Raw genomic sequence first — 20,937 nt, 5'->3', positions numbered from 1 at the left:
TGCTGCTATGAAGGCGGTTTGGTCGAGGCGCTTCAGCAGACAGTGGTTGAAGCGAGTGCGGAGACAATGGTGCGCCTTTCACAAGAGGTTGATGGGGCGTCTGAGGACATGACCAGCGACAACAGGGCGCAGCAGACGGTAGCAGTGGTCAGGCGCTGGGGTGATCGAGCAGTCCATCGCCGGGTCGAGTGGTGGGGACGACAAGAACCAGGGGCGGCGGGAGCTTCTCTCGGCGACGGGGTGAAGAGGAAGGACAAGAGGACGAGAGGAAAAGGAGAAGGACGGCGTAGCAGGGGAAGAGTGGGAGGTGTAAAAGAGAGAAGAGAAAGACGCGTGGAGAGGGAGAGACGGTGTTTGGTGAGTGGTGGAGAGCAGTGTGGGTGCCCTACCTTTCAGGCTCCCAGGCCCGCATACGTCAGTTATCGGTTTAGCGGCCGCACAAGGGGGCGATCAATGTAGCCGCGGGCAGAAGATGCGCGCCTACCTAACTTTTTTGTTCTGTGCACTGGGCGTCTTTGTCGACTCCATCACCAACACCATCTTTCTCTTGTTTCCTTTCCCCAATTGTTTCGCAGCCCATCCCCGCCTGTCTCTACAAACCCCCGCGTCCATGCTCGGCCGCACGAGCGCACGCGTCTTGCGATCTACGCCACGGCACATTTGCCCACCATGTCTACGCCGCCAACTGCTCCGGTCCGTGACCGCTCCATCTTCGTCCCTCGCTACCCTACGTCCTACCCTGCTTCGTACAACCGCTGCTGTCCAAGACCAGGCCCAGGCTGAGTCGCCAAATCCTCCTTCAAATGCAGCGTCGCCGTCTGCGCCCGAACTGAAGGAACCCGAGCCTTCCACCGACATTGCTGCAGAAGTCGACAAATCCCCAAAAACTCCAGGGCGGAAGAAGAAGAAGCGCGCCAAGGCCAATGTGGACAAGAATAAAAGCAAAAAGAGCAAGCAAGATAGCCATGATCTCGACCAAGAAAAGGACCAGAACTCGAGAGAAGAGTCCTTTAAGGCTTTTGTCGCTGGGCAGTTGGAAAACCACACTACGCTATCAGAGGCCCTCCTCCATGGCTCAGAAAAGACGGAGCTCGAAAAAGATGAACATGCATCTCCAACCCTATTACGGAAAGTTGTCGCGAAGGACAATGGCTCTGTAGTAAGGAGAATTTCAGGAAATCGGGAGGGGGAAGATTCAGAAAAGAAGAGTGCTGGAGGCAGGAAAAAAAGGAAACCGCGCAAGGGTTCAACACCTAACGATAAAAGAGTGGAAGACAATGGCAACAGGGAGAAGCAAAAGAAGCCAAAGACAATAAAGGGCGGAGTGACCGCGGAAGAGGAAGAATCCCACAGGACAGATTTGGCCAAAGCCAGTGGTCATGAAAGTCTATCGGCCCAAGAGCTCGACTTGACACGTAAGTCACCAGCGGCAGTTGTGCTTTGCAAGAAACTAACAGCGCAGCGCTTGATGTTGACCAACCTCCCGTGCCTTCCCTCGCATATGGTCTGGACAGAGTGCTTTTCAAGTAAGTTGCCATTCGACTAGCTTCGCGCAATTGCTGACGCCATGACAGCCCGGGCGTGTATCAATTGCAGGATCCAAGGACCCAAGTCTTTAACTTTGACCCCTACCTGTCAAACATTATGCCAGTCGCAGAATTCAACTTCAACTCCCTGGGCGAGTACATCACGTCTTCAAGAGACACCGCCCTGTCTGATCTTGCCCGGGAGCACCAAAAGACCTTTGTTGGCTCCACTTCCAGCATGACAGCTAGTCTTTCGCATTTCCATTACCTCCTCTCATGCTGGCGACCCATCAACATGTCCCTGCTTTCAAAAGACTTTCCCGAAAAACTCAACAACTTCACTAGGCTCAATCGCCTACCTGCCTCCGTTTTCTTGCGGTACAAGAATGGCGTTTATTCAATAGATGCGGACAAGGAATTCGATCAATCAAACATCCTAGCAATGCTTGGAAAGTCGATGGAGAAGCTCCTCACCCTCCCCACCGAAGAATACGAACGATACCGCGTCTCGAATCCCAATCAAATTTCTGAAGAAGAGCGCCGACAGCCCGAGTCCTATCACTATACGTCCATGGGCGACATTCTAATGCGCTCTCAGCTCGATGCTCACGACTCGCGCTTGCCCGGCACTGGCATGTACGACTTGAAGACTCGGGCTGTCGTCTCTATTCGCATGGATGTTCATGAATGGGATAAGAATACGGGCTACCAGATCAAGAACAATCTTGGCCAGTTTGAATCCTACGAGCGCGAATATCACGACATGATGCGCTCAGTGTTTCTCAAGTACTCCTTGCAGGCGCGAATGGGCAGGATGGACGGAATTTTTGTTGCGTACCATAACATCGAGCGGATTTTTGGCTTTCAGTACATGAGCCTAGAAGATATGGATCGCGCAATACACGGCACAACAGATGGTGGACGAGAAGTAGGCGATCAAGAGTTCCGTTTGAGCATTGGTCTTTTGAACAGAATCTTGCGCCAGGCGACAGAGAGATTTCCCGAAACAGTAAGTTTGCACATCAAATTCAACGATCGCTGGCATCGCTGACCACCACCATAGTCCCTTCGAATCCAGTTTGAGACCCGCGAATCTCAAGCGTCGCCTTGGATGTACATCTTCGCAGAACCTATGACGGAAGATCAGATCCAAGCCATTCAAGACACCAATAAGGCGCAGGTGCAGGCGTTTGAGCGCAGAGTCCTCGGAATTGATTCGGAAGACTCGACCGAAGGCGATGCCCTAGAAGGTGCTTTGACTAAGGAGGCAAGGGAATATGATGAAGGAGCATCTGATGATGTCGTTGAAGACGACGCAACCGAGACTACTGTTACCGAGGGGATCGAGGGGATCCACGAAGCGCATCCAGCCGCGTTGGAGGAGAATGCAGCATTTGAACAGGAGATTGCAAAGGATGAGGCTGCGTCCGACGATGCTGCTTCGGAAAGAGCAACCACCGCGCCTGACGTCGGGGAGGGCACGGCACCTGAGATAACAGAAGCAGCGACCCGTGGCGAGCTCCCACCGGTCGAGGACAGTCATCCAGGCGTTGCTTCGGTGGACGAAGCCTCGGCCGACAACATGGCGCCGCACCTGGGCGGTGAGAATCAAGTCATCCAAGGGAACGCTCGGCACGAAGCTGCCGCCGAGGAAGACAATGGCAACGACCACGGTGCTTCGAATGAAGCCGATCATCCGTTGCTAGCACTGAAACTCTTTGTGACCAACAAAGTCGACGGCGAGCCTGTGTTGCGTCCAAAGAATCTTAGTGAAGATTCTGACTGGACCATCGATTACACCATCAAGGAGGTTGAAAATTCGGAGAAGGCGATGGCTCTTTTGAAAGCTTGCAGGAAACGGAGAGCTCAAGGATTTTCCCATTCGGTCCAAGACGTCAAGGGAGACAAAGTCCTCAGTTACTACCAGAGAATGCTTCGGGAAATCAGCGTCAAGGGCCGTGCATGGAGGGAGAAACGGGACCAGGAGCTGGAGCGACATGGCAAGGTGGTGTACAAACCTTGTGATGCAACAGCCAAGCCGCAGAGACTTGTGGACGTGGACATGTACCTGTCGTGGCTTTACGGCCAAGGAGCAAAAGGCCGCAGTGATTGAAAAAAGCAGGCTAGTCTACGACTGCCGTAGTAAGACTCTTTTGACATTGACCCATTGAATCCCTACTCTGGAGTTTTTAGACATTTATGCAGCCTTGGTGCCTGAGAATCTTGATGTTGTACACAGCGCTGTCTAGGTGGTGCGGCGCATCGGAGGTGACGTCTTGTCCGGCGGCGGCAGCTGCAGCTGTCCAAGCTTCCTGACCCCGGTAGGTCCGTTCGCGCAAGCTGCCCGCCGCAAGCTCGCGCGCATTTCTTTGACCCATCATGATGTTCGCAGTAACCACAACAATCCACCGCTACTCGCCATCATGGCCATCGAAGACGAGGTCGAAACCTTGATATCTTTTGCAGGCGCTCTCGGCTTCCCCGCTCCACTGCCGCACATCGCGAGGCGCTTCATCAAGGTACTTCGGCGTCGCCTTTGACCAATTCACGCATAGCTGGCTGACCTCCCCAAAGGATGCCAACGGGGATGTGAACAGAGCTTTTGCCAACTTTGAAGCGGATCCAAATCGCTATGATGCTGAAAAATACGACGAGGACCTGTTTTCCCAAGATAGAGACGGCGGCAGCACTCAACTTGCCGGTGTACCTTGTAAAGCTCCCCCGTGCCTGTGCTGTCTGAACCACGGCTTACTGACGCCCTTCATCTGCCCTAGCTTTTCAAATCGACCATGCCGATGACGACGCCGCTCAATACCCGCACAGCACCGCTGCAACTCGGCCCAACACAAGACCCAACACTCCAAGCAACAGCTTACATGGTTCCGGAATGGGCGACTACTATTCCCAAGGTGCGCATCCAAGTACTTGGTCAAAGTGAAAGCTGACAACGAGATACAGGCGCAAACCAAGAGTCTGGCGTGGTTGGTGGTGCGGGCGTGCAATTTGGGCCTGCTACAAGAGAGTACTACGAGTCCAATCAATGGGCGATGACCACAGTCTCCAACGCTTCACCAGACCCTCCACCGGATCAAAGGCGAAGAAATCAAGGGGAGCCGGCCTTCTTAAAGCCATCGCAGACCCTAGACTACCTTCCGGCGTTGCTCACCATACTCGCAAATATTCCCATGGCACGAAACGCTCTGCTGATGAAGAGCCATATTCTTTCGAATTATGGCGAGAACTCATCTTGGTGGAGTGGCAATGCTGCCGCCCTCTCCGGAAACGTCGTCAACGGACAGCCATCCCCTGGCCCTAGCGACAGGCTGATCCACGAGACGCAAAGAATCATAGCCTTTCTTGATGCCACCGAGCGGGCATATGGTAGTGCTGAAGGTTTCATACAGCTTGAGTGGTTTGTACACTCGACCTGGGCGAATGAAGAGAAGGACGCCATTAAATTCCTAGGGTCATGGCTGGCAGCAGCAGAGCGCTTGGAACCTTCCGATGGCTTTAGCGAATTGTTCAAAACGACAGCTCACCAAGTCCAGAATGGCAATTCCAAATATCCCAACATTTGGTGCTTGACTCCCGTTCTCGACAACGGCGGCAGCGGTCCATGCTTGTCTCTCTACGACGTTTTGGACGACACCATCTGGAGCGACGATCCTGATGGTACCAAGGACGTCGACGCTGCCATAGACCGCGTAGCCGAGGTTCTAGTCATCATCGTGAAGCAGCCGGATGTCAGCGCAAACGGCCTGAACATGACCATTCCAGAGTCTTGGTACGCGGACAGATATCTTACAGCATACGAGAGCAAGTCAAAGCAGATGAGAAAGGATCGAGCCGAATACAGGGGCAAGATTGCAGAAATTCAACAAAAATTACAAAAGTACACTCGATTCAACTACCAGGGCAAGACTGGAGATGCTCTGGTCTTACTGGAAACGGCCATGTCTGCTTTTAGACCTTCTCGAAGGAGAAGTGTTCAGGATGACGGAGATGTGGTCATGGCAACGACGGACAATGACTCTTCACCTGACGACAAGGTGCTCAAGCAGCTCCAGACTGTCTATGACAATGTCAAGGTCAAGATTGAGGATTTGAAGAAGGAAGAGCAGATGGCCCAGCAAAGCCTAGAGCAGCTCTCCGGCCTTTTGAAAGAGCACTCGACCACGTCAGAACTGAACCCAACGTCCAAATATCAGCTGTGTGGCCTATCGACAGACCCTTCCGTCTTTTACATCAAGCAGAATTGCGGGATCAAGACAAGTGAGAACGTGAATCAAGATTTGGAAGCTGGACAGAACGCCGATTCCGCTACGGACTGCTGGTGGAGGATTCAGTACGATAACAGCGGTCAGATTTCAAAATCTGTTAGTATTTCTTGTCACGGGTCGAGACCACTTTTGCTAATCCACTGCCGCAGAGAATCGCCCAGACGGAAGCTCTGACAGCGGCGGCCGTCGAGAACCGTGAAGTGTTACTCCTCTACGCAAGCGAAAAGGCGCTTTCCCAGCCGTTGGAAGAGTTGCCGCAGGCATTAGCAGTACGAAGTCCCTCAAACGAGGACAAGGCATTGGCTAACCGACATTGAATAGGATTTTGTTGCAACGGATAATGCAGCATATGGCAAAGAATTGGCAGGGGAAACAGAGCAACCTCCGCCTTATGAACTCGATGGGGCCGGTGACTCGGCCAATGCAGACAACAAGGAGCAAACAGACAGGACAGAAGCAGCGGACACGGTCATGGATGAAGCGGGTGCAAAGACCAGTGCTCAGCACATTGAGTTTGTGGACAACTCAAGTTCTTGAAGCTGGATGGGCGGTGTGGATTGCGAGAATATTCGTTGGCCAGCTGCCATTCTTGGTATAGACAGCCAATGAAAGTCTGGCGGAGGAGTTGGCTAGCCTAAGGCTTTAGGATTCTTAACGCCGAATGCGAGCGCCGTGCCAAAATTGAGCTTACAAATGAGGCTCGGTAGCAACAGTCACGGCACACGCAGAATTATCAGAGTCAATAAAGGATGTCGGTGGATAGGGCAGCATTCGGGTTCCATGTACGTGATGACTAGGTGAATTGTTTGTTGTACGACGGGCATGAAGCATTTCCCAAGCCTTTGAAACGTAGTGAACTACTGCTCCATCGGGCTAGACGCCGGGCATTCGGAGTCGGCTAGCCCGCCGATCTTTCCGACTTACATGTTCCTCCAGCTGCCGTCATCTTTCATCCACCCTGTCGCCCTCTTCCTATCGTCTCTCCTCTGACCCGCTCAAACTCCTCCTACCAGTCGCAACCGCAGAAACTTTCCTAACTCTACTCCTTCCCAACCTACTCTCGCTCTCCACATCTCCTACGTACTGCGCCCGCCGGAGGAGAGACGATATCGGCTTCCCCGTCGCCAGCGCCACTGCACGCTTCAATGCTCCGCACCGACGGGTCCCAGACGCCGCTGAGACCGTTCAATCGCCCCATCACCGTCCTCGGCAGTACCCACGGTCCTTCTGGCACCACATTTGGACAACAACGGCTATGCGGTAACGTCGAGGGCTGGGGTCCTTTGAGCCCTTACCGCTATGACTTTGCGCCATGCTTTCTCGATCTGTGCATATCTCTTGTCGCCCTAGCATTTGGTGTTGTGGGTGGAGCGGGTGCCATCTGGTACCTTCTGAGGAAATGTGCGCCTCAGCCCGTTAAGAGGAATTGGCATTTTTGGGCAAAGCTGGTAAGACACAGGTTATCTGGCGCAAAAGACAATGATATTGAATTCAGCCCTAGTCCATCATTCTCGGCCTCATCGCTACCCACATCGTCCAAGGCGCTCTTCAAATTGCGCACGCCCCACATGCATTTGCTGGAGATATTCGCTTTTGGACTACCATAATCACACTGGTTTCCCTGGGATTCGTCTTCTACGTTCAGTACATTGAGCACTACCGCTCCCGGAATCCGAATGGCGTTGTCCTGTTTTACTGGCTCCTCATTATCATCGCCTTTTGCATCAAGCTGCGTTCAATGGTGTCTCAGCAAACACAAAAGACCCACCTGGCATATTTTGTGGTCTTTTGCATAAGCGTGGGGCTGGCAATTACGGAATTCATTCTAGAGTGGCTTGTTCCAAAGCAAGTCAGTGCCTATGACGCTCTCGGAGACGAAGACGAATGTCCGTTCGAGTACGCTGACGTCTTCTCCGTCTTGACCTTTGGCTGGATGACGCCAATGATGAAGTACGGCTACAAAAACTTTTTGACTCAAGATGACCTCTGGAACCTACGCAAAAGGGACACCACTCGCGCGACTGCAGATCAATTCGAACTTGCTTGGAACAGGGAATTGCACAGAGAGCACCCATCACTGTGGATTGCGCTTGGATCGGCTTTTGGAGGACCTTACTTCAGGGGCGCTGTCATCAAAGTTGGCAGTGACGTCTTGGCCTTTGTCCAACCGCAATTGCTTCGACTGCTTATCCAATTCATTTCATCGTATCGCACAGATGACCCGGAGCCAGTGATTCGCGGCGCTGCGATCGCTTTGGCCATGTTTGCCGTGTCTGTTTCGCAGACTGCTTGTCTCCATCAGTATTTCCAGCGGTCTTTTGAAACTGGCATGCGCGTCAAGTCTGCTCTGACGGCGGCAATCTACGGCAAAGCCATGCGTCTGTCCAACGAGGGACGCGCCGCCAAGTCCACCGGCGACATTGTCAACTACATGGCCGTCGATACGCAGCGTTTGCAAGATCTCGCCCAATTCGGTCAACAGTTGTGGTCTGCGCCCTTTCAAATCGTTCTCTGCATGGTCTCGCTGCATCAGCTTGTTGGCCTTAGCATGCTTGCCGGCGTTGGCGCCATGATTGTCATGATACCGATCAACGGTCTCATTGCCAGGATCATGAAAACGCTGCAAAAGGCGCAGATGAAAAACAAGGATGCGAGAACTCGACTCATGACGGAGATTCTGAACAACATGAAGTCTATCAAGCTCTATGCGTGGACGACTGCTTTTATCAACAAGCTCAACTACATCCGGAACGATCAAGAACTCAGGACGCTACGAAAAATTGGCGCAGCTCAGGCCTTTGCCAACTTCACTTGGTCGACCACACCCTTCCTGGTCTCCTGTTCCACCTTTGCCGTCTTCGTTCTCACCAACGACAAACCCCTGACGACCGACATTGTATTCCCTGCGCTCACCTTGTTCAACTTGCTGACGTTCCCGCTTTCGGTTCTTCCAATGGTGATTACTTCCATCATCGAGGCCAGCGTTGCTGTAGCGCGGCTTACGAGTTATCTCACAGCGGAGGAACTACAGGATGACGCTGTTATGAGAGAAGAAGCCGCCGAGGAAGAAGGCGATGAATCCGTCATCGTAAGAGATGCAACGTTCACTTGGAACAAGAAGGAAAACAGAGTGGCGCTTGACAACATCAACTTTGTTGCTCGCAAGGGCGAGCTTTCGTGCATTGTCGGTCGGGTCGGGGCTGGCAAATCCTCCCTTCTATCTGCCATTCTCGGAGACTTGTGGAAGACGAATGGCGAGGTTGTCGTCCGCGGTAAAACTGCTTATGTTGCCCAGACTGCATGGGTCATGAATGCATCGGTCAGGGAAAACATCGTGTTCGGATATCGGTGGGACCCTCACTTTTATGACCGCACCGTCAAGGCATGCGCTTTGCTCGATGACTTCGCATCTTTGCCTGACGGCGATCAGACGGAGGTCGGCGAAAGAGGCATTTCACTGTCTGGAGGCCAAAAGGCCCGCGTTACTCTTGCAAGAGCCGTCTATGCCCGGGCTGACATTTACCTGCTTGACGATGTCCTCTCCGCTGTTGACCAGCACGTCGGTCGCCACATCATCGACAACGTTCTTGGGCCCAAGGGACTTCTCGCCAGTCGCACACGGATTTTGGCTACCAATTCTATCCCCGTTCTCTTTGAGGCAAACTACATCTCTCTCATTAGGGAGGGCTCCATAGTCGAGAAGGGCACGTACGACCAGTTGATTGCGATGAAGGGAGAGATCGCAACTCTGATCAACAGCTCCAATAACGAGGATTCGGAACTTAGTACGGATGGAAGCGACGAGGCAACCGTCTACAGCCCTGCCTCTGATGAAGATGGGCAAATGGAGACGGAGGCACAAGAAGACGTGACGCAACTTGCACCCATCCGGACCAGAGGGGCTAGCCGCAAGAGGAGCTCTGGTGGTCATGAGCTGCGACGGGCCAGTACCGCAAGTTTCCGTGGCCCGCGCGGCAAGCTCACGGATGAAGAAGGTGGTGCCCTCAAAAGCAAGCAGACCAAGGAGTTTTCGGAACAAGGCAAAGTCAAGTGGAGTGTGTACCTCGAGTACGCCAAGACAAGCAACCTGGCTGCTGTGGTCGTCTACCTGGCCATGCTCATTGGAGCCCAGACGGCTCAGATTGGTATGTGAAGACTCTTGAAAGGTCGGACACTTGTTGACAATGAAATAGGCGGCAGCGTTTGGTTGAAGCAGTGGTCCGAGGTCAATGGCGAGTATGGCAGCAACCGCGATGTCGGCAAGTACATTGGCATCTACTTTGCGTTTGGCTTTGGATCTGCTGCGCTGGTTGTTGTCCAGACGCTCATTTTGTGGATCTTCTGTTCGATCGAGGTAAGCTGCTGTTTCATGCAACAAGGGACAAGATCAGATTATTGACGCTCATACCCGCTGCGCATAGGCCTCTCGGAAGTTGCACGAACGGATGGCCTTTGCCATTTTTAGGTCACCAATGAGCTTCTTTGAAACGACGCCAACTGGGCGAATCCTGAATCGTTTCTCCAGGTACGTCGAGTTGCACAGACAAATTCCCCGATGCATGTTGGTGGTGGTACGACTAGACGTCCACGTCCGACCCTGGCAACACTCAAGATCGAGGGCAAGGCTGACAAGGTGGTTGATAGTGACATTTATCGCGTGGACGAGATGCTTGCGTAAGTTGTTTTGTTTTGATGGCGGGATTTGTGCAACGCCGCTAATCACGACCACCACAGACGCACCTTCAACATGTTGTTTGTCAACACTGCAAGAGGTATGATTTTGCACGTACCCGCCTCCCCTGCGTGGATGAACTGACGTGTGAACAGCGGTCTTTACTCTCGCGGTTGTTTCTGCATCGACCCCCATCTTCATTGCGCTGATTGTGCCCCTTGGAGCCTTGTACCTCTACATTCAACGGTACTACCTGCGCACGTCCAGAGAGCTCAAACGTCTCGACAGCGTCAGCAAGAGTCCGATCTATGCCCACTTTCAAGAGTCGCTAAGCGGCATCTCGACAATCAGGGCGTACAGGCAGCAGGGTCGCTTCGCCCAGGAAAATGAGTGGCGTGTGGATTCTAATCTGCGCGCATACTTTCCGTCCATCAATGCCAATCGTTGGCTGGCAGTGCGGCTAGAATTCATCGGCTCTGTGATCATCCTGGCAGCTGCAGGATTTTCCATCATCTCTGTTGCGTCTGGAAGTCGGCTCTCGGCAGGTCTTGTCGGTCTGGCCATGTCGTATGCTCTGCAGATCACGCAGTCTCTCAACTGGATTGTCCGCCAGACGGTCGAGGTGGAGACGAACATTGTGTCTGTGGAACGCGTTCTCGAATACGCAAACTTGCCAAGCGAAGCGCCTGAGATCATCTCCAAGAACAGACCTCCTGTCAGCTGGCCGCCGCACGGCGCTGTAGCCTTTGAAAACTACAGCACGAGATATCGACCTGGCCTGGACTTGGTTCTGAAAAATATCAATCTGGACATCAAGCCGCGCGAGAAGATTGGCGTTGTTGGCCGGACTGGTGCTGGAAAAAGTTCGTTGACTTTGGCGCTGTTCCGCATCATCGAACCAGTCGAGGGCCGTGTGAGCATTGACTCGTTGAACACGAGTTCGATCGGGCTTTTGGACCTTCGACGCAGACTGGCCATCATCCCGCAAGATGCGGCGCTCTTTGAGGGCACGGTGCGGGACAATCTCGACCCAGCCCGTGTCCACGACGACACGGAACTGTGGAGCGCGCTGGACCATGCTCGACTGAAGGAGTACGTTGCGAGCATGCCAGGCAAATTGGACGCGACGGTGCACGAGGGAGGATCCAATCTCAGTCAAGGGCAGCGACAGCTGGTGTCGTTGGCGCGGGCGCTGCTGGCGCCCAGCAACATTTTGGTGTTGGACGAAGCAACGGTAAGTGGGCCAGTGTGTATGTGTTACAAGTGTGGACGAGGCAGCTGACGTGGGGATGCAGGCGGCCGTGGACGTCGAGACTGACGCGATGCTGCAAACGACATTACGCAGTCCAATTTTTAGCAACAGGACCATCATTACAATTGCGCATCGGATCAACACGATCCTCGACTCAGACCGCATCGTGGTGCTCGAGCGGGGAGAGGTGGCCGAGTTTGACACGCCCGCGGAGCTGGTGCGTCGGCAGGGGCTGTTCTACGAGCTGGTTCGCGAATCCGGTCTCCTAGGCGCGGTGGAGGGCGGCAGTGGCGTGCAGGAGTAGCCAGCAGCCCGGTTGGCGGTCAGGAGGGAGGAAAAGGGGCGTGGCAATGGCATGACGGCTTTGTACAGTTGATAGAGCAATGTATCGGGCTGGGAAGGGAAGGCGCGTCAAGGGTAGACGAGCCAGCCCCTGCATGCCCATGTCCGGTCAGTTCACTGCTGTCTTTTTGATGGTTACTCAAACGGTTGGCGGCGGGCCGTTGTCTGTCGGTGGTGGCCGGTTGAAAAGAAAGGCATAAATCCGCGGGGGTTGAGGAAGCGGTTTTCTTTTTCTTTTCAAACGGCCGATTTTTCACTCACCGACGTTGTAGTTGGTGGCGCGGCAACGGGCCGGGGCGGGGAGATTTGGGATTGAGTTCTGGATCGTGGGAAGTGGGCATCGGGAAGGGCCGAGGACCGGGCGGGAGGCTGTCAAGGCCGTCCGTGGGTGTTGGGTTGTTCGCGGGGGACGCTACGGAGCATCCGTCGATACTGTACCTAGGGCTGAGACAGGGTCCACCAACGACCTCATCAGTCATTCCTGATTTAATATTTTTGTCTTTTTTACTGACAGGAGACATGGGGACGGGGGCACAGGCAACTGGGGCTGCGGCGCTCGGCCCGGGCCCCATTTGTCGAGGACCAAGAAAAAAGCAATGCGGGCATGGATGAAATATTAAAGAGACGACATGTAAAAGCAAAAAAGAAAGAGAAAAAAGAGGGAAAAAACCCATGTCACGGCTGTGGTATCGTCGGGCCTGCCATCCGGGGGTCCCACTGGACGTCGCGGCCGCGCACTCGCATCGATGCCGGTTGCCATCCATCGACTGGAGGACGACGACTTGTGGAGCAGACGGAGCAGCAGGACAGGGCAGGGCAGGGCGGACGAGGGAGGGGCCCAACGCCATCTTCCTTCTTATACCGAGCCAAACCCATCACCCGTAATCCCGCTTCCAAAACATCGCACCGGTTCTTCGCTTATCTGGCTGCCTGACCTGGTGTTCTCTTTTCGTTTCGTCGCCTCCAGTCCCGTCCTTGCCCACGTGTTTGCCTGCCTCGCCTTGCCTTGCTTTGCCCTACTACCGTAGCCTTGCCTTTGGCTCGAGACAAAAACCACCACCACCACCACTTTTGGTTATCGAGACCCTCGTCCTCCCCCTTCCTCGTTGTTTCTCTGTGAGTACATATCCCTCCAACACCGTCCGTCGTCCAAAACTGACCAAAGCCAAGCAGCGAACCGCGCGTGTCTGTGAGCTGCGACGAGTCGCGCTTAGACGACGCTCGTGCTGAACCGGCGCCTTGGCAAGAAGCGCTTCACGACCTGCCTGGGTTCCCACGACCATGACACAGCAAAAACCATCAGCCAACTCTGCCACTCCCGCCGCCTACCATGCGCAGACGGCAAAGCGAGGCGGCAAAGAAGTGTCGCCGCGCGAAAAGGGCTACACTGACCAGCAAGTGCTGTCAGAGGTGAGTTTTGGGGAATTTCGCTTCCAGACTTCTGCTTGCTCGTCTCGTCCCGACTCGACCCTTACCCCGCACTTTGACCAATGCCACAACGGCCGCTAACCGGTTCGGCCCTCTCCTAGATCCAAGCTGCCATCCGTCGCATCGGCAACGTCAATCCTCTAGCTTATGCTGTCGTTGGCCTCGACGACAACGGCGACCCCTTTACCTTCGCCTCCGAAAAGTTTAACCATTACAAGGCGGCCATTGTCCGTACTCTCAACTCCAGCCTTGCCCCATCAGCCCTGTCCAGGCCTGTCCCTGCCATTTACGGTGCGTCTGACCGCCTGCTTGGTCTCGGCTAACACAAACGCTGACTGTGCTGCCCAGCTGACGAGAACCGCGTTTCCGACTGGGTTGAAATCGCCTCCGATTCTGATGACAGCTTGCAACATCCCTCCAATCAACCCCAAAAGCCTTCCGTTGTCAACATCAAGCCCAAGGCCCCTGCTCCTATCCCCGGTAAACGCCGCAGGTCCCCATCTCACAACCAGAGCATCTACGACAATGCCGACGATGATGACACGGAGGAATGGCCTGCCAACCTGGATCCTCTGGCCATGCCCACGGTCCGTTTCGAAATCCAAGACTTTGACCAAGTCGTCTACAACCTTGGTCTCCGCTTCGATCAGATGCAACAATTGGCCTGCAAGGTCGTCCTGAAGCAGATAATCAAGGCCATCGAACCCAAAAAGCAGTCCAGATTCCCCTACGTCAACAGTGCTCGCAAGGAGAAGGAGAATGACAAGCCTAGCAAGAAGCGCAACAAGAAGGAAGAAGGCCCGGATATTCCTCCATGGTGGCCTACGGAACGGCAGGAATGGTGGTCACGGCTGCCGCATCCGAATTGTAAGACGTTGACCCATGTGCGTCACAAGGAGCCAGATCACCTGAGGAAAGAGGGTAAGCTCCACCGTCACAGCAAGCTGACAGCAAGCTAACCGATGCAGAGCGTTTGGTTCTCGGCGTTCACCTTTTGCTCTGGATGGCCGAAAAAGAAGGAGGCATCGACCTCTTGGAGAAGTCCACCAAGGACTGCCCTCTCAAGTTTGACCAGGACAAGGGTAGCCTTGAACGCAAGAAACTGCGCGAGATTTTCCTCGCCGACATTTATCACCTGGCCAGGTACTGGGCTGATTTCATCGGTGGTGGATTGGGTGTGTACTACACGATCAAGGGATAAGAAGAAATGCTGACGTGGACAGACGGCGATGACTTGTACACGATGAAATCGTACCCAAAGCAAGCTCTTGGTCCTCACAAAAAGGGGAAGAATGAGCCCAGGAAGCGAGCCCGCAAAAATTCGTCCGCTGAATCCCAATCTGGGCGACGATCACGCCGTCAGCGCTCGTCTGAGCATGAGCTCGTCACGTCGACGAAACAGCTTGATTTGCAGGCCCAATCTTGGGAGCAGGACCAGCAGGAGTCCAACGCCCCCTTTTTGAAAGAGGGTGACCATTTCCGCTTCACACCGGGCAACAATCAGTCTGCCAACAATGTCTCGTCACCATATCAACAACCTACTCCGATGCACCAGATTTACGAAGAACCAATGCGGTACCAGTACGACTCAAAGCAACCTGTGAATTTCATGGAACAGCCCGGCTACGGCATCAACCGCGACCAAGGTTACATGAGCCAGTACTCGACCTATCCGCCCGAATGGCGTTCTATGCAACCGCAGTCAAGCTCTTCGTTCTCCTCGCCGACGTCTCTCGCCCAAAACTCAACCACTTCATATCCCTCTTCAAACACCAGCTTTCCGGGAAACATGAACTACTCCTTCAACCAACAAGTCTCACCAGCGCATGGCTACAACAGCCCGATTCCTCAACAAATAGGCCTTGCAATTCCCGCAACCGAGCCGCAAATGCAGCAAATGGCGCAGGCACCTTTGCCCATGATGCACGGTATGCGAAACCAAGGTGGCTTTGACGAGCCCCAGTACGCGAATGCGCAATTCAGAACGGGAAGTCTCGGACATCCGAATCTTTCGTATGGCATGAACGGGTCGCAGTTTGGCTAGCCCATTTACACTGCTCGACGTTCGTTGCGCTTGACATTTGCACGACTGTGTCTGTATTGTCTGCATTGCTTTTGATCTTTCAACGCTGGCTGGAAAGAATGAGACCATGACGGTAACGAAGTGACGACCTGGTGCATTTGGCGGGCCTTGTTGCATTCTTTTCATCAAAAATGCGGAGTTTGGGCATCGTTTCTTCAATCCCAGGCCTGGGAGCTTTGTACGGCTATGGTATTGTCAGGACCTTTTAATGATGTGGATCGTCTGGTCCGTTGCATCATTGTCTGAGCGTGGGTACTCGGCATTTTCCTTTCATTTTTCGTTCCGGCCGATTTTTGCGCCTGGCGGGCATTTCTGGACATGTTACAAGCGCTGTGCTCTTGCGGGATTGCAAATGTTCTTTCTTCGTTTCTTTTTTCATTATGAATTTGACTGCGTTCTGAGCGGCTGGATACCTCTTCGTGTTTTCCATCATTTTTAGTTTGAGACTACGCCTGGCGCTGGCAGCTCCGCAGCGCGAGAGACGGATGAATGAAATGCTTGAAACGAACCTACTGCAATGATATTCAATGATATTAATGAGACGCTAGCTACAGTCAGAGCGACTTTGGAATTGACTTTGTTTGTGAGGTGCACTTGAAGTGAAGTCGAGGTAAAGATCAAAGTGAGGCTGCACATGTTTCCCGTTTGGTACTAGCGTGATGGTAGATTGGGGTCGGCCCGACTGGGATGCTGCAGCTTGGAGCTTGCGCTCTCTGGAGTCGCCGAACAACTCGACAAAGAACAGGACAACCACACCACCGCCTTCCAACTCCGAACCGAGACCGTCTCTCACTCTTATCGACCCGCGCAAAAGCTATCATCAGCCGAATGACGACAAGCCGCCTTCTCCTTCGATAAACAGCTGCGACACGCCATGTCGTCAGCGCGTGGAGGCGACCGCGGAAATAGAGGAGGCCGTCGCGGTGGCTTTCTTGCAAGAGGAGGTTCCAACGCGAGCGACAGCGAGGGAAGTGGTCGCGCGAATGGCCGACGCGGGCGAGGCTCGAGGGCCACCACCGCTACGAGAGGCGCGTCTGCAGGACCTCGACAACGAAATGCGGGACCGCAAACCGCATCCCACGCGTCTTCCAAAGCGGCCGCCGCCAAACCGTCTGTCTTCAAACCTCCTGCGAAGCCATCCATGGAGGGCCTCACCTGGGCCCAGAGATACCAAACGGTATGTTAACAGCCACTGCTGTGCTGATGAAAAGGAGAGATTTAGAATGACATCTTCGCCTTATCGTGTAGCTCAAAGCCAACCGGGACCAAGAACGAAAACACGCCATTGCCGCTGGACTCATTGCCGACCCGGACAAGCCGAGAAAGCTGGCCGATGCCATTACGATCGTGGGAACCTGCCAGGACATGTGCGGCGAGTTTGAGAGGGCAGAGCGCGTATATCAGAATGATGTTTGGGAGCTCGAATATGTACGTGTTCCGTGCAAACTATGAGGCTGGTCTAACGGCACAAGGAACCTGGCACCATCGAGCCTGCGGAAAACCGCATGGTGAAGAAATTCCGGCGCGCAGCAGCTGGCGTCGAGGAGCAGCTCCCATCAGACCTCCGTCCTCCTGAAATTCTTCGGCGGACCTGCGACTACCTCTTCGACCAGGTGCTTTCGGAGACATCGCTTGGACAAGCACACCATTTCCTCTGGGACCGGACTAGGGCCATTCGAAACGACTTTTCCATCCAACAATGCGCAAAGGTACCCGACGTCCGCATTCAAATTGAATGTCTGGAGAGGATCGCGCGCTTCCACATAATTTCGATGCACCAGTTGGCAACAGAGAAGAAGCCATACGACGCATACGACAATTTCCAGGATCGTGAGCAGCTCGACAAGACGCTGCTGACGCTGATGGAGCTCTATGATGCGAATCGATCAAGATACCGGTCGCCCAATGAAGCCGAGTTTCGCGCCTACTGCATCCTTTTTGAGATGAAGTCTCTGGTTCCAAACATTGAAGACAGAATACAAAGCTGGGAGCCCGATCTCATCAAGAATCCTCAGGTCCGGCAAGCCGTCAAGCTGTTCAATGCTGCTTGCGATACCATCAGGCCAGTTGGTCCTCTAAATCCACGTATTGGTCACCCGACTGCCCAGGGCAACGCTGCGCGCTTCTTCCGGATCGTTGAAAGTTCCGAAGTATCGTATCTCATGGCTTGCGTCGCCGAGATTGAATTCAAGTCTGTCAGGGAGTCGACTCTCAACTCTATTTGGCAAGCTTATCGCACAGGCGGCAAAGTGCGGACTGAGGATTGGACCATGTCGGAGCTTACCCGCGTGCTGGCCTTTGACGACGACGAAGAAACACGCACGTTTTGTGAGGCGTATAGCTTTTCGATCGATGAAAAGGCAGACGGGACCGAATTCCTCGACCTGACATCCGTCTTAGGGAAACAGCTTCCAAGTGCTGCCGCGGGGCTGCGGAAGCAGTTTCGCTCCGAGAATCTGGTCGAGCCCAAGCGCTGCGGACGCTCACTGTCGGCCGTGATAAATGGTCTCACTGTGCAAGAGGCCACGCAAAGAGGCTTGATTGTTGAGGAGGTCGAGGTTCCGGCAAAGAAAATGCCAAAGGAGTCATCTCTTTTTGTTGGTCAACACGAGTCTGATACGGATGCGGAAACTGCGACAACGAGCTCTTTTGCAACGCCCACCAATCCTTTTGCTGGCGCTACTGGTGGTGTGTTTGGCAAGCCGGCCAACTCAACGCCAGCTTTTTCGTTTGGCAAGCCCCCTGATGCCGCCTCTGGCTTTTCACAGCCGCCGCAATCAATCTCGCCATTCGGAAATCCCGCCACATCTGAAGGCACCTCTAGCTTCGGCCAACAGACGAACTCTCCGGCCATCACGACGTTTGGCAAGCCTGCGGCTTCTGGGACTTCATCTAGCGTCACTCAGACTCCGGCCTCAATTTCGCCGTTCAATCCAACTGCAGCTTCTGATGGTTCCTCTATGTTTGGCAAGCCCGCCGCTGCCTCGAACTTTTCATTTGGAAAACCTGAAGCTGCTGAGGCGCCGAAACCTGTCGACTCTTCTGCGGGACAACCTTCTGCGGGTGCCGGCCCCACCTCCTTCTTTGGCGCGCCTGGAAAACCTGCCGAGACGTCTGTGTTTGGGAAGCCCGCCAATTCACCTCTGCCAATGCAATCATCGCCGTTTGGCAAGCCTCCTACTTCAAATCAGTCACCATTTGGCAAGCCTCCTGGGCCTTTTACAGAGGTCTCAAAGGAGGCCGAATCCGAATCGATTTTGGGAATTTCCACCCCTCCAGCAACGACGATGTCTGGGTTCTCCGCATTGCCTGCTTTTGCGCCGAACAAGCCACCCAGCACTTCCTTTTTCCAGCCCCAGTCCAAGCCTGCCTCTACACTTTTCAACACTTCGAAGAATCCTACAGATCCAAGTGAATCGACAACTAACCCGGCGAAGCCACCTGTAAATGCCCAAGTCAACTCCGGAGCAGCGACTCCTCCGGGCTCTCCTCCAAAATCGACCCCTTTCAATTTAAATGGCACGGGTGCCTTCGCTCCAGCTCCGACTCAATCTACGCAACCCTCCGCGAATGAAAAGAATCCGTTTGGCTTTACACCAGCACAAATTGCCGGTACCTCTTCTTCTGGTTTTCAATTCAAGCCCTCAACATCAACTGCAGCGCCTCCGTCGGCAACAGCGCCTTCTCCTTCAACAAACCCGCCGCCCTCGACCAAACCACAACAGCCACCCTCCCTTGGGTTATTCAATCCACTCAAGCAGTCTTCCCCAAACTTGGGGAATTTCGTTCCCAAAACTCCTCCTTCTCAAGCGACCTCTGCTACGCCGAACTTTTCTCTCGGCGGTGCATCGACGAAACCTGAGCCCTCACCGCCGAAATTTGAGAGTGGTGGCTTCGCAACAAAGCCTTCTCAACCCTCTGCTCCAACTTTTTCACTTGGTGGTCCTTCCCTGCAACCTCCAAACACTACTTCCGATTCATCCGCGAATCCTGTGCTCCCTAAATCTTTACCCTCATTTGCAGCTCCCGCCGCCCAAGTGAAGTTCGCTTCTGAGGACTTGGAAAAGACAAAGGCGAGCGTGTACCAAAAAATTACCGAGAATCTCGTCCTCGAACCTACCAGTGGTCTCCTCACCCAGTTCGTCGAGCACAAGGCGGAAGAAATTATTCGGAACGCTCTGCGGCAATTTGAACAGGAGCAAGAAGAACAACTCGCCAACGAGTTCCGAGCTAACCAGCTTTCACTCCGCTACGTGAAGCTATGGAAAGACTCGTGCGCAGCCGCCAAACACAAGCGCCGCGCCCGTGAGCGACGTAAAGCACGGCGGACGGCCGTCATTTCCGCCTCCCGAGGAACGCGCGACAGCAGAATCGAGAACGACGTGCAAGACTTTAAGAGCACTATGACTGCCAGCACGATGAGGCCCAGCATCTCACTCGAGAGCGACCGAAACGGGTTCAAGGACTCGTTCAGCTCGAGCATTGGCATTGCAGATATCATGGCGCGCCAGAATCGGTCCATGGATCCTCCCCCAAGGCCGCCATCGACGGCATCGGATCGAAGCGCAGCTATATTGCCATGGGAGCGGAGGAGCGCAAGTCATTCACGGTCCCAAGCATTGGCACCACAGAATGAAGACTTTCGCGTCTCCAAGCAGCCCGCTAGATACCGCGCTAGCTTCCTTTCTGGCCAGCCTCTTATTCCACCTGGCAGCAATTTCGACGGCCGCATCAGTACAACAAAGACGGACTTCTTTCGGCTCAAGGCCATGGGCATAAATCCCGACGATGTCTACCCGAACAGAAGAAAACGGGTGCGGGATGCGCCTGAAGGTTTCGAGTTCACGGCAAGCCGTTCCACGACTCCGCCTGATCGCAAAAAGAGGGCTGTTTCTCGCGAACAACCAACGGCCACTCCGTCGAGCATCTCCAGAGCTGACGACGCCGACGCCAACGACCCCCTCGTCGCCAAGTGTCGCAGCCTCACCAAATCCTTCATGGACGACATCAATGCACTGCGCAGCTTGCGCGAAGAAAATGAGCGCGAATCGCTACGCCACAGCCAGAGCTCCATGGACGACCCGCTTGCCCGCTCATACAGCGACTTTCGCAGCTCGCATTTCGGCAAAAGTCAGGCGGCGCCGACAGCAGCATCCAGCAGCCTGCCCAAGTACTGGGGCCGCCAGAGCAAATTTCTCCCTCGCTCCGAGTATGGCGGCGCGCGTTGGCTGGCAAACAAGCCGGCCGACAAGGGTAAAACGCCGGATACGATGCCGGCGAAGAAGCCTGGGCTAGGTTTGGAACAGAACCGTCTGCCAAAGGACGGACATGGTGTTGCCCAAACATCTGGTTCA

The 20,937-nt window shown here is 54.1% G+C and overlaps 5 protein-coding genes across 5 annotated transcripts; 4 read left to right on the top strand and 1 right to left on the bottom strand.

Annotated features, from left to right (window-relative positions):
• Positions 1 to 472: 472 nt before the first annotated feature.
• Positions 473 to 3,797, top strand: BKA78DRAFT_358777 (mitochondrial protein Pet127-domain-containing protein; the record flags this gene model as incomplete). Its single annotated transcript, XM_066892363.1, has 4 exons — positions 473 to 1,415; positions 1,463 to 1,526; positions 1,575 to 2,535; positions 2,590 to 3,797. The coding sequence occupies 4 exons, from the start codon at positions 473 to 475 to the stop codon at positions 3,637 to 3,639; spliced, it is 3,018 nt and encodes a 1,005-aa protein (XP_066749123.1). The 3' UTR covers positions 3,640 to 3,797.
• Positions 3,798 to 3,903: 106 nt separating this feature from the next.
• BKA78DRAFT_301973 (uncharacterized protein) lies at positions 3,904 to 6,590 on the top strand. The gene is made up of 6 exons (XM_066887402.1): positions 3,904 to 4,045; positions 4,101 to 4,236; positions 4,301 to 4,435; positions 4,485 to 5,902; positions 5,956 to 6,075; positions 6,128 to 6,590. Exons 1-6 carry the CDS (start codon positions 3,950 to 3,952, stop codon positions 6,341 to 6,343), a joined length of 2,121 nt encoding a protein of 706 aa, XP_066749122.1. The 5' UTR covers positions 3,904 to 3,949; the 3' UTR covers positions 6,344 to 6,590.
• A 361-nt stretch (positions 6,591 to 6,951) lies between these two features.
• BKA78DRAFT_291138 (P-loop containing nucleoside triphosphate hydrolase protein) lies at positions 6,952 to 12,034 on the top strand (the record flags this gene model as incomplete). The annotated part of the gene is made up of 8 exons (XM_066885848.1): positions 6,952 to 7,254; positions 7,308 to 9,951; positions 10,000 to 10,160; positions 10,228 to 10,331; positions 10,388 to 10,480; positions 10,541 to 10,578; positions 10,634 to 11,712; positions 11,774 to 12,034. The coding sequence occupies 8 exons, from the start codon at positions 6,952 to 6,954 to the stop codon at positions 12,032 to 12,034; spliced, it is 4,683 nt and encodes a 1,560-aa protein (XP_066749121.1).
• A 148-nt stretch (positions 12,035 to 12,182) lies between these two features.
• On the bottom strand, positions 12,183 to 13,224 carry BKA78DRAFT_8546 (uncharacterized protein). Its single transcript, XM_066893863.1, has one exon. The coding sequence runs from the start codon at positions 12,918 to 12,920 to the stop codon at positions 12,330 to 12,332; it is 591 nt and encodes a 196-aa protein (XP_066749120.1). The 5' UTR covers positions 12,921 to 13,224; the 3' UTR covers positions 12,183 to 12,329.
• Positions 13,225 to 13,353: 129 nt separating this feature from the next.
• On the top strand, positions 13,354 to 15,544 carry BKA78DRAFT_348532 (uncharacterized protein; the record flags this gene model as incomplete). Its single annotated transcript, XM_066890653.1, has 5 exons — positions 13,354 to 13,482; positions 13,602 to 13,791; positions 13,849 to 14,421; positions 14,469 to 14,675; positions 14,724 to 15,544. 5 exons carry the CDS (start codon positions 13,354 to 13,356, stop codon positions 15,542 to 15,544), a joined length of 1,920 nt encoding a protein of 639 aa, XP_066749119.1.
• Positions 15,545 to 20,937: the final 5,393 nt, after the last annotated feature.

Source organism: Phyllosticta capitalensis, assembly GCF_038381095.1.
Source record: "Phyllosticta capitalensis strain CBS 128856 chromosome Unknown BKA78scaffold_1, whole genome shotgun sequence".
Lineage (NCBI taxonomy): Eukaryota > Fungi > Ascomycota > Dothideomycetes > Botryosphaeriales > Phyllostictaceae > Phyllosticta > Phyllosticta capitalensis.
The sequence above is the reverse complement of the archived record's forward strand: the minus strand, read 5'-3'. Positions and strand labels throughout refer to the sequence as shown.

Bases quoted from the DNA above. Each gene is read 5' to 3' on its own strand.
- BKA78DRAFT_8546 (XM_066893863.1), bottom strand. From the start codon at position 12,920: ATGGCGTTGGGCCCCTCCCTCGTCCGCCCTGCCCTGCCCTGTCCTGCT.
- BKA78DRAFT_301973 (XM_066887402.1), top strand. From the start codon at position 3,950: ATGGCCATCGAAGACGAGGTCGAAACCTTGATATCTTTTGCAGGCGCT. The intron at 4,436-4,484 runs GTGCGCATCCAA...AACGAGATACAG, and splicing joins GGGCGACTACTATTCCCAAG to GCGCAAACCAAGAGTCTGGC. The intron at 5,903-5,955 runs GTTAGTATTTCT...CCACTGCCGCAG, and splicing joins GCGGTCAGATTTCAAAATCT to AGAATCGCCCAGACGGAAGC.